Source organism: Astatotilapia calliptera, unplaced genomic scaffold (assembly GCF_900246225.1).
Source record: "Astatotilapia calliptera unplaced genomic scaffold, fAstCal1.2 U_scaffold_6, whole genome shotgun sequence".
NCBI classification, from domain to species: domain Eukaryota; kingdom Metazoa; phylum Chordata; class Actinopteri; order Cichliformes; family Cichlidae; genus Astatotilapia; species Astatotilapia calliptera.
Genome location: NW_020535800.1, coordinates 296,728 through 309,322, shown reverse-complemented (window position 1 = coordinate 309,322; position 12,595 = coordinate 296,728). Strand labels below are relative to the sequence as shown.

Genomic DNA, 12,595 nt, shown 5'->3' with positions numbered 1-12,595 from the left:
TCTCCCATTTTTCACTCAACTTCCACAAATTATACATCAAAATGTAGGTATTTTTGCTGGCTTTCCATAAATGTCACTATCTATATCCATAGAAAGTCAATGGAGAGCTTGTTCAAAATCACCGCTTGATTTCTGTAATGAGAGGCATATTCGAATCGTCATATCTCCTTAACGACGCAAAGTTAAGACATGAGGCTTGTCCCCGTATATCTTCAGACACTCCTGACGCTCACAATTGAAGAATTTCTTTCTCACCTATAACCGTTCTGAAATGAGTTGGACTTGTTTGAGGGTAGGAAATTCGTCCTTCGCTCAGATTTCTTCAGATTTCAAACTCTGGAAATGAACCACTTTTTTCTCTCGTCATATCTTTTTAATGGTTTTCCACAGAAACCTGAAAATTTCCATGATTGTTCACCAAAGCCTACTGTCTCTTATGGTGAAAGAATGATATTGATACTCCAAATAGATTTAGAGTTAGAAAGCGTTGTTTGAGGGCAAGTCAAGGCAGTTTTCGCTTTGCTCTACTCAGTTATGGTGCATTAGAAGTCAAATATCTTTAATAATTCATATTTTAATGATAAATTGTCAACACTTGTAGATTCCCCCATCTCTTCTGAACAAAACGGTGTAAGAATGACCGCTCTAGCCCCTACGGTTAGGAAATTATGGTCATTTTTTTGAGGATAGGCTGCAAAAATCCTGTGTTTCTCTGTGCTGCGTGCACCTGTTTTGGCGGGAAAAAGTGCACAGCCTCTCTGATTGGTGGATTCAAATTCAGCAGCTCCCAGGCTGACCTAGAAACTTACTTCTCTCTCTGTGTGTGTGTGTGTGTGTGTGTGTGTGTGTGTGTGTGTGTGTGTGTGTGTGTGTGTGTGTGTGTGTGTGTGTGAGACAGAGAGAGAGAGCCTTTTAATGTGATGATCTCATTGTAAAATTTAAATTCAATTTTACAATGAGATCAATTTTAAAATTCAATATTTAGACTGGTTGACTGAATTGGATCTTGTGTGTGTCTCTCTCTGTGCATGTGTGTTTCCATTTGTGTCCATATTTGTGATTGTGTGGCTATTTTTTTTTTTTTTTTTTGCCGATTTCTTTTTCATTTAACAAGTATATTTGAGGGACCCTCAGCATGTTCAGCATTTTTTTCAGTTGTCCATTTTGCTTTTCCAATTTTTCTGTTTAAGTTATTACTATTGTGCTAAATCATACTATTGTGCTAAATCATACTATTTCTGCTATTTTATAAGATTTGTGCTAAACCAGAGTATTTGTGCTGAAACATAGTATTTCTGCCAAATCATAGTATGTGTAAATCATAGTATTTGTACTAATAGCATTTGTGATGAATTATAGTACTTCTGTTATGCATTCATCTTTAGTAGGCTTGATTACTGTAACAGCATCTTTACAGGTCTACCTAAAAAATCAGTCAGACAACTACAGCTCATTCAGAACTCTGCTGCTCGAGTCCTCACTAAGACCAAAAAAGTGGACCACATCAGTCCAGCTCTGAGGTCTTTACACTGGCTGCCTGTCCGTCAGAGGATAGACTTTAAAGTTCTGATGCTGGTCTATAAAGCTCTGAATGGTTTAGGACCAAAATACATCAGTGACCTCCTGACCCAGTATGAACCTTCCAGATCCCTCAGGTCATCTGGATCTGGTCCTTTATCAGTTCCCAGAGTCAGAACAAAACACGGAGAAGCTCAGAGAAAGCCTCAGATCAGCTGAAACACTCAGTTTATTTAAATCCAGGTTGAAGACTCACCTGTTCTCAGCTGCATTTGAATAAAACACCAAATCCACACTTTTAGGCTTAAATTTCAAAACTTATATTTTAACTACTGATTTTATCTACCGTTCTGGCTTTATATACTGTTTTGTTTGTTTGTTTTAATCAAATTTAAATCATGCTTTTTATTTGTTTTTGTTTCTAATGTCTCTGTAAAGCACTTTGAATCACCTTGTTGTTGAATTGTGCTATATAAATAAACTTGCCTTGCTACATACATACATACATACATACATAGTATTTCACTGCTTCTTAACATGTTTTGAGCGCAAATTTAAGTTTATTCACCTCTTTTCTGCAGAAAGTACAACTTTGTCAGCTAATTTTTCAGCTCCTTCAGTTGATGCCTGCTATATCATTTGGTGCTCATAACTGTTATACTTGTAATATTTAGCTTTATTTGCCATTTTTTTTGGCCCATTTTGATCACTGTGACCAAATTACTAGTGTCTTTGCTGATCTGGCTCACTGGGGTGAGTTGTGTTTAAGCTCAGTGAGATAAGCAGCCGTTCTCAGAGCTTAAGAACGGCGTTCAAATCTTGCTTATGGCAACATTTTTTTCAGTTAACAGTTAAACTTTTTTTTTTTTTTAGCTCTTTTCAACACAAATTTTAGCTTTTTCACCCCTTTTCAGTAAAAATTCCGGATTCTTCAGCTGTTTTCAGCTAAAACTTCAGCTTCCTTACCTCTTTTCAGCAAAATTTTCAGCTTCTTGGACTGTTTTCAGCTGAATTTTGTTTTTTCATCTCTTTTCAGCAGAAAGTTCCGCTTTTTCACCTGTTTTCTTCACAAGTTTCAGTTGCTTCACCTCTTGTCAGCACAATTTTCAGCTTTTTCACCTCTTTTCAGTTACCTGAGAGCCTGTTTGGCTCAGGGAGATGAGTAGCCGCACGAAGCACCTTGATGGGACTTTTGTTGTGATTTGGCGCTATATAAATAAAATATAATTGAATTGAATTGAGACCAGGAGGCCCCGGTTCCAACCCTGCTCATGGCAGCATTTCTTCAACTTTTTCACCTCTTTTCATGTGAGTGAAGTTGCTGCTGCTTCTGTCTTAAAGATATCAATTAAAATGTAAAGGTCAACCAGCCCCCCCATATCACCCAAATCAAAGATAAAAAAGATATTAATAAAAATTTCTAGAGGTCATCAGACGTCAACCAGCCCCCCCACATTGATGGAAACAAACAAAATTGATGTCAAACGTTTGTGCTGGTTTGTGCTGTAAAAATTTTAGTATGTGCCACTATCATTTTAAAGATATTAATGAAAATGTAAAGGTCAACAAGCCCCCCCATATCACCCAAATCAAAGAAAATTGATGTCAAACGTTTTTGCTGGTTGGTGCTGCTTAAATTTTTATTTTGTGCTGCTATCATTTTAAAAATATTAAGAAAATAATGTCTTGATGCTTGCTTAATCATCCAGGTAAGTAAATCCCAAAAGGTTGATTCTATTCATCTGGACATTTTCAGTGGGAGAAAATTCTCGTCACTCATCCAAGTGACTTCTTCAGTCTCAGCTGACAGCAGGTTTCCCCAACCTTATAAACAGAACATTTGTACAGTGAAGAGAGATGTTACATCTATCTTCATTTGCATCCCAGTCATCGAAGCGTTGGAGGTAGTTTATAAAAGATTACAGGATCACCCTAACCTCAGCAACAGGACCACTCTCAGCACTGATCAATTGTGTTTGCTTTTGGAACTGCGTCTTGATTCCACCTATTTTGCATAAGGGTCAGTACTACAGTCAGAAACACCAGACCCCTTTAGGATAAAACATGAAACAGAGAAAAATACAATAATCAACAAAATAAAACAGAAATACACAAAAAACTGGGTCTCAGACCCAGTACCGTCATGGTTCCTGGGTAGTTATCCTACACAGGAACACCACCAAGTCATGGTTCTGGTATGTGGATGACCCCTGGGTGAAAATCAAATCTCAGGTGCTTAAAGTGTTCTCCATTCTTTAAGCACCGGTTTACGGATCACATTAACTCCACATTCTCCTCCTGAAGGCCCGCAACACTGCCTTCAGGTCAGGAGATGCCTACAGTACAGCTAGGTCTAAGCTAAAGAGAGGTATCAAAAAAGCCAAACACCATTACAAAAAGAAGGTAGAAGAACACTTCTCCAACTCCAACCCCCGACGCATGTGGCAAGGACTCCAGACCATTACAGACTACAAGACCAACAAACCCTCCCCTGCATCCTCCTTCCTCAACAAACTCCACAACCTTTATGCTCATTTTGAGCAAGGGAATCCAACAACTACAACCAAAGCAGACGTGACGCCGGACCACCAACCACTGACTCGCTCCCCCACCGATGTAGGAGCGGTGCTGAGCAGGATTAATGTCCACAAGGCTGGAGGTCCTGATTTTACAAAAAAACAAAAAACAAACAAACAAAAAACCCACAACAAAACAGCTAAACATGAGAGGTTTTTGGAGAACGTTTGTGTTCTCCATTCTTTAAGCACCGGTTTGAGCACCGTTTAAGCACCGGCACTGTTTCAAAAGTACCGGTTTGGCACTGGTTTCGGACAAAACCTAAACGATACCCATCCCTATTCCTGACCAACCGACCCCAACATGTCCAGCTGGATAACCACTGCTCATCTACAATTACAATGAACACCGGTGTACCACAAGGCTGTGTGATGAGCCCTTTCCTTTACTCCCTCTTCATGCATGACTGCAGACCTGCTGATGGTTCCAACACCATCATTAAGTTTGCAGATGACACCGCGGTGATTGGCCTCATCAGTGACAACGATGGATCTCATGTGGATGACCAACTGCTCCAAGCTGGAGGCTCAAGAAGGCTCACCAGCACCTCTTCTTCCTGAGGACTCTGATGAAGAACCACCTGTCCTCAGACATCCTGGTGAACTTCTATCTCTGCACCATTGAGAGCATCCTGACCAACTGTATAACTGTCTGGTATGGAAACTGCACTGCCTCGGACTGGAAGGGATTGCAGAGGGTCGTGAAAACTGCCCAGCGCATCGCCGGAGCACCACTTCCTGCCATACAAAACATCTACAGGAAGCGGTGTCTGAAAAGGGCTTGGAAAATCATTAAATACCCCAGTTACCCATCACATGGACTCTTCACCCTTCTTCCTTCTGGGAGGCGCTACAGGAGCCTCCGGACTAAGACCACAAGGTACCGGAACAGCTTCTTCCCTACAGCTGTCGGACTGAAAGTTTCTTCAGTCTTGACTGAAGAAGTCACTTGGATGAGTGACGAAACATTTCTCCCACAAAACGCTATGTCCAGATGAACAGAATCAACTTTTGGAAATTTACTTACCTGGATGACTGAGCATGCATCAAGACATACATATGGTGTATGACAAACATACAAAATAATTTGGAACTAAGGAATCTGATTTTGTCTTCAATCTCTTCTTTTTTTTGTCTCTCTATGCTTATGTATTCTCTATTCTCTTTCCCAGCATCCCCCACCCACTCATGGTAGATTGTCCATTTGGTTCCTCATGCTATTTAATGTATGTTTCTTTAAAGGGGAGTCCTTCATTCACATAGTAACAAAGTGTACACAGAGGACTGTCTGATTTTTGGGGCTTTCTCTCTAATATTGTAGGGTTACCATACACTATAACAACTTGAGATAACTGTTATTGTCTGTTGAGAATTATGTCTTATAAATAAAACTGATTAAAATTGAATGGATGTAAATGGATGGATGTTATTGTATCTGACAAACAGAAAATAATTATTCACAGATGGATTGTTGTTTTCTGTGTCTGTAGTCTGTCAGGCTGTCTGATCACAGAGGAAGGCTGTACTTCTCTGGCCTCAGCACTGAGCTCCAACCCCTCCCATCTGAGAGAGCTGGACTTGAGATACAATCATCCAGGGGACTTAGGAATGCAGGTGCTGTCAGCTGGACTGAAGGATCCAGGCTGGAGACTGGACACTCTCAGGTATGGAGAGAATGGCTGTTTCTCAATACTAGAGATGGACCGATCCAATATTACGTATCGGTATCGGTCCAATACTGACGTAAATTACTGGATCGGATATCGGAGAGAAATAAAAAATGTAATCTGATCCATTAAATATCAAAAAAGCACCTCACAAAACTTGTGATACACGTAACTTGGCTCATAACTGTAGCACATCGCAGCAGTATGCGTCACGTGATAGAGCGGCTGTGTGTATTTGTAGCCTTGCTGCCAAACCGGCATTTCATCTCCGAGAAAGTTATCCTAGGGAGAAGTAAAGCAAGTGTGTAAGTTCATCTCTGAATGTTTGTAAAGCATTCCGGCGTTAAGCTTAACAACAGATATATGGATCGACTGCCTCTCTCTCTCTCTCTCTCCTGCTGCAGTTTCATGTTCTTCAATCATGAAACTGATCAATGATCAGCTGATCGGCTTTTCTGTCGCAAGTCCGTCTCTCTTGTTTGTTTTTGGCCCACTTTGCACCAGAAAGAGGAAACCAGCGGCTGAACAACAGCAGCACGTTTAAGCTTGATAAGCTGTTGTTAGAATGTAATATTACATTCTACACCAGGATCTTTTTCTACACAGCTGACGCTGGTAACTGTGCAGGGGTGGATCTAGCAAAGTTTAGCCAGGGGGGTCGATAGGGCATGAACAGGGAAAAGGGGGCACAAAGACATACTTTTCTTTCTTATTCTCATTTAAAATGTCTAGCTTTTAATAAATAATTATCCGAATCTTAAACCCAAAGATTTAATCTTATGTAAAATGTATAGAAGTCCATTACTGCATATAGTAATTATTAAGTCTAATATACCCTACTAAGCTATAGTACTTTTTCCTTTGGGAAGGTACCATCTGTGCAGTCTGCAGTTCTGTTGAAGAAAGATGTTGAATCTATTTAATTATTCTTAAAAATAATTGATTTCTGTGTATTTTTTTTTTTTCACACTTCCTCAAATTAAAGTTGATTACGTCAATTAAGCATCATGAGGTGGAGGGTGGGTGGTTCCCTATTTTATTTATTTTTTTGCTGGGCGTTTTAGAACCCTATTAGGTTGCTTACTCTTTAAAACACCAGAACAGGGAGGATGGAGTAGGTAAGTTTAAGTTTATTAGATTGATCAGTATCGCTGAACTATGAAATATTTTGGGTGCAGTTTTTGCATACAGGTATAACAGAATAGCTTTAGTGTTTTGTTTTTTTTAACTTGAGTATGAACTTATACAAAAAGCAGCAACACATTAAAAAAAGTTTTATTGATTAAAAAACACACTATATCGGATTCATGTCGGTATCGGCAGATATCCAAATTTATAATATCCGTATCGGACATAAAAAAAGTGGTATCGTGCCATCTCTACTCAATACTCAAGTAGACACGTCTGCTATATTAAATGAATTGGGCCCGGCTGATCACAGCCTGAAAAAGTGACATGGGCCCACTCTCCAACAACACCTGAATGAATAGGAGTAATGTTTCATCACTCATGTGACTGCAGGTTTATCCAACCTTTTTAAACATTAATTTATATAATGGCTGAAACTAGCTTCACTGGTGAATAACGGGCTGTGAGGTCAGTTTCTTGATCCACACCAGATGGTGGACACTAGAGGTGAAGGGAGCCACCAGGCTGAAGAAGGAGTACTATCTCACACTAAAGGTCATATACTTGATTTGGTACTATCTTATGGTCTGGATATTTGCATCACGGACATAGAGGACTTTGGGATTTCTGATCACTTCCCGGTTTTGTTTAATACTGTAGTGAGCGATGTGGATTTGAACAGTGATGGCCCTGTGCGGCAATCGCGCACGATTAACTCCCAGTCAATCGCCCACTTCATTGATGCTTTCCTTGACTCTCCCCTCTCTGATGCTAACTGTAGTGGGGTTTTATCAGCGGATGAGCTTGCTAACCTCTTTTATACTACATGCGCTGACATCCTTAATTCTGTGGCACCTCTGAGAATTAAACGTGCCAAATCCTCACAACCCTGGCTAAATGATACTACTCGCGCCCTTAGGCGTGAATGTCGTCGTGCTGAAAGAAAATGGAGGAAAGACAAACTCCACGTCTCTCTGGACATCCTCCAAAATTGTCTATCTAAGTATCAAAAGTCTGTTAAAGCTGCCAAATCTGCCTTTTTGTCTAGCATTATTATGACTAATAGCCACAACCCCCGAGCACTTTTTAATACTTTTAATTCTGTGATAAACCCTTGCACTACCACTTATAGGGATGCCTCCCCTGCTCTTTGTGATAAATTCTTAAAGTATTTCTCTGATAAAATCTCAGCTCTAAGGGCTTCTCATCCATCTCACCCATCATCAGTTTTAGACCCAGTTCCAGCTTCTGAATGCTTGACTGTCTTTCAACAGTTTGAGCCAGTGTCTTATTCTGCTTTAAAAGATATAATTGATCATCTCAAAATCTCTGGTTCCCCGCATGATATTCTTCCTTCTCGTTTCTTTAAGGAAGCTTTACATGTTATTGGTCCTTGTATCTTATCTCTGCTGAATGCATCATTGTCATCAGGTTGTGTACCGTCTGTCTTTAAGCATGCTGTTGTGCAACCTATTATGAAAAAGAAAAATCTTGACCCTAATGCTCTCACTAACTACAGGCCGATCTCTAAACTCCCTTTTATTTCCAAAATATTGGAAAAGGTAGTTCTAAAACAACTTCAGGCCTTTTTAGATGCAAATGGTATTAATGACAAGTTTCAGTCTGGTTTGAAACCTCGCCCCAGCATAGAGACAGCCTTACTTAGAGTTTTTAATGATCTTCTTTTAACTGTAGATTCTGGATATTCTGTGGTCTTAGTTTTACTTGACTTGTCTGCTGCTTTTGACACGGTTAATCACAACACTCTTCTATCAAGATTGGAACATGTTGTTGGTCTCAAAGGTTTTATCTTGGTTTAAATCCTATCTCTCAGAGAGGTCGTTCTCTGTTGCTATGGGGCAACACTCCTCGGCTTCTGCCCCTATTTATTGTGGTGTGCCTCAAGGGTCCGTGCTCGGTCCTGCTCTTTTCTCTTTGTACATGTTGCCGTTGGGATTAATTTTTAGAAAACATAACATCTCCTTTCACTGTTATGCCGATGATATCCAGATTTATTTACCTTTGAAATCCGATGTGACTGCTTCTTTGCAACCTCTGTTCAACTGTTTGCATGAAGTTAAAATTTGGTTTTCACATAATTTTCTTACATTGAACGAGAATAAGACCGAAATCATAGTCTTTGGTAGTCACACTCCGCTAGACCAGTTAGTTGATGCCCTAGGCCCTCTCGCTAGCCATCTTTCGTCCACTGTAAGAAACCTCGGAGTGTTCCTGGATGGCTCTTTTAAACTCGAGAAACAGGTGTTCACTGTGGTAAAAAACAGCTTTTACCAGTTGCGTCAGATTTCCAAAGCAAAGCCGTTCCTTCCTTTAAAAGATCTTGAAAAGCTTATCCACGCATTTATTACACCCAGATTGGACTACTGTAACTCCCTCTACTCGGGCCTCCAACACTCCTCTCTTTGCCGGCTCCAGTTAATTCAAAATGCAGCTGCGCGTCTTTTAACAGGTACGAGAATTCATGAACACATAACTCCAATTTTAGCCAAATTACATTGGCTCCCTGTTAAATATCGTATAGATATTAAAATTCTTTTGTTCACTTTTAATATTTTGAATAATTTAGCGCCCAGTTATCTTTCTGATTTACTCCATTCATACAATCCCAACAGGGCACTTAGATCATCCAACCATAGGCTCCTAGCACAACCTAGGACTCGAATGAAGTCGAGAGGCGACCGGGCCTTTGCATCCGTGGCACCCAGACTCTGGAATAACCTCCCCGTTCATATTCGCACTGCCGAGTCTATCCAGTCTTTTAAATTACGTCTTAAAACTTATTTTTTTACTTTGGCTTTTGATTCTGTCTAGTTGGCTGTTTTAGCTTGTTGCGTTGTTACCTATTGTTTGTTGTCCTCTTCTATTGTTTGTTTTAACTGTCTCATGTTTTTATTGACTGTGAAGCACTATGGTCAACACTGTTGTTTTTAATATGTGCTATATAAATAAATTTTGATTTGATTTTGATTTGATACTATCTGGCTTGGTTAGCCTGTGGGATTTCGGAGACAGCTTATAGGTCCTGACAGGTCAAGCAGAATGCAACTCAGGCAGTGGCTGAAGCAAAAACTTGAGTGTGGGAAGAGTTCAGAGAGTCCAAAAACTTTCTCCTTCTGAGCCACCTGACGATTTGCCAGGATCTCTTTAAAGCAGTCCGAAAGCATTGCTGTACCTGCACTGTGTATATTGCGGACATACTTTGATGACCTTATTGAAGACCTACCACTGGCACATTTTCCATAGAGGAACGTCCCTGGACTGGCTGAGGTTTGCCCTAAATTCGTGAACGGTCTGGACGTTGTAGCCCTGTCTTGGTTGACACACATCTACGATGTTGTGTGGCGATCAGGGGGCTAGTACCTGTTGATTGGCAGACCAGTGTGGTGGTACTCGTATTCAAGAAGGGAAAACCAAAGGTTGTGCTCTGAATATGGGGGAAATCACACTCCTTGGCCTACCTGAGAAAGCTTTCTATTTGTTGAAAGAAAACTCTGCTTTTTTTCGCGTATGATGTGGTTCTGTTGGCTTTATCGGGTGATGGCCTCCCGCTTGCAATGAAGCAGTTCACAGCAGAGTGTGAAGAGGTGGGAATGACAATCAACAACTCCAAATCTGAGCCTTGGTCATCAGACGGAAAAGGGTGGAGTGCCCACTCTGGATCAGGAATGATTTTCTGCCCCAAATCAGGGAGTTTAAGTATCTTGGGGCTTGTTCATGACTGAGGGGAGAAGGGAGCGGGAGATGGACAGATAGATTGGTGCTGCAACTGCAGTGAAACCAACACGGTACTGGTCCGTCGCCATGAAGAGAGAGCTGAGCGTAAAAGCAAAGCTCTAAATTTACTTGTCAACCTATGTCCATACCCTCATCTATGGTAACAAACTTTGGGTAGTGACCAAAAGAACGAGATCACAGATACAAGCGGTTAAATAAAATTATACACATACTGTTAGACACTGATAAACCTGGTCATGTTCTGTTTTGAGAGCCATGTAATGTCCATGTGTGCTTGCTGAAAAAGACTGTGCTGGTCTGACCCCCCTCCTCCTTTCAGGGTGGAGCCTGCTGGAGTCCAATGGATGAGGCCAGGTCTGAGGAAGTGTAAGTGTGTATTTAATGTGATTCATGAAAACAAAGAAGCACACATTCAACCATCTTCAAACTCACATCACTCATTCACATCTCTGATGTCAGGAGTCATCATCAAAGTGTCAATCAATGAACAGATGATCGATCAATAACTGCAGCTGGATTGTGTTTGTTCTCTCCATCAGATTCCTGCCAACTCACTATCGACACAAACACAGTACACAGAGAACTCAAACTGTCTGACAACAACAGGAAGGTGACACGTGTGTGGGAGGTTCAGTCATATCGTGATCATCCAGACAGATTTGATGTTTTTCCTCAACTGCTGTGTAGAAATGATATGACTGGTCGCTGTTACTGGGAGGTCGAGTGGAGAGGAAACGTTTTTATATCAGTGAGTTACAGAAGAATCAGAAGAAAGGGAAACAGTGACACTGAGTTTGGACGGAATGATCAGTCCTGGAGTCTGAGCTGCTCTGAGGATGGTCCTCATTCTGTGAGGCACAACAGCAGGCAAACATCCATCTCCTCCTCTGTCTCTAACAGAGTAGCAGTGTATGTGGACTGTCCTGCTGGCACTCTGTCCTTCTACAGTGTCTCCTCTGACACTCTGATTCACATCCACACCTTCAACACCACATTCACTGAAACTCTTTATCCTGGATTTAGGCTATTTTATGATTCCTCAGTGTCCCTGAGTTGAGTGTAAAGAGCAGTGTTGGGTAAGTTACTTTAAATTAGTAACTTAGTTACATTACTAGTTACTTCTATCAAAAGTAACTGGTTACTTCAAGTTACTCGTTACTTTCAGAGTAACTAGTTACTAGGGAAAGTAACTTTGGTTTTACTCAGAATTCTCTTGTTAATGTGTTGCTTCCGTAACTGGATACCCAGCCAGACTGCCAGTCTTCTAGCTTGCTTACTTGCCACAACTGCACTGTGCCTCCTACCAATAGAAAGAAAAAAATAATGTGCACATTTCCACGAGAGAAATCCCACACCTGATTCTATCCTAGCCTGCTTTTTACATCCAACACAAAAACTGCAGTCGCGGTGCTTTCGATTGTACTCAGAACTCTGAAATTCTGCCTTCTGAATAGGAAGATGTAGGTAACACCAGACTGCAGATGAGCTGCTTACAGAGCTGAACTGGGACAAAAAAATTGTCCCGGGCATTTTGACTAGAGACCGGCCGCCATTATAGGAAAAATCATAAAGCCTTTGAATGAAAATAAACACTGTTGTGACAGTGATGTACACTGTTCTGATGGTATATATGCATCAATCTATCAATCATTTGTTACTACTTAGAAAAAGGATCCTGGTGTTATTTGTCTCTCAGAAACCGTTCAGAACTTCCCTTCAACTCATCCATGTCACCTAAAAGGTAAACCTGTTTCTCCATCACAGCTCTGATGATTCAGTAAGGACATCTCCTGGTTTCATCTTCATGTTTCCCTCTCACCACATATCCAAACCATCATGACCAGCAGCTTTACAGCTGTGGCTCCAGCAAACATCAGCTGATACTAGAAATTAATATTAAATAAATTCTAACAACAGCTGATCAAGCTTAAAAGTGCTGCTGTTGTTTAG

The 12,595-nt window shown here is 40.7% G+C and overlaps 1 protein-coding gene across 1 annotated transcript in view; it reads left to right on the top strand.

The window, feature by feature from the left end:
- LOC113018312 (NLR family CARD domain-containing protein 3-like) overlaps positions 1-11,761 on the top strand; it is a 47,156-nt gene extending 35,395 nt beyond the window's left edge. Inside the window, exons 10-12 of the mRNA XM_026161369.1 lie at positions 5,585-5,758; positions 10,965-11,011; positions 11,185-11,761. Of these exons, the coding sequence (XP_026017154.1) occupies positions 5,585-5,758; positions 10,965-11,011; positions 11,185-11,702 (739 nt within the window). The 3' untranslated portion in view covers positions 11,703-11,761. The remainder of the gene's footprint in view (positions 1-5,584; positions 5,759-10,964; positions 11,012-11,184) is intronic.
- Positions 11,762-12,595: the final 834 nt, after the last annotated feature.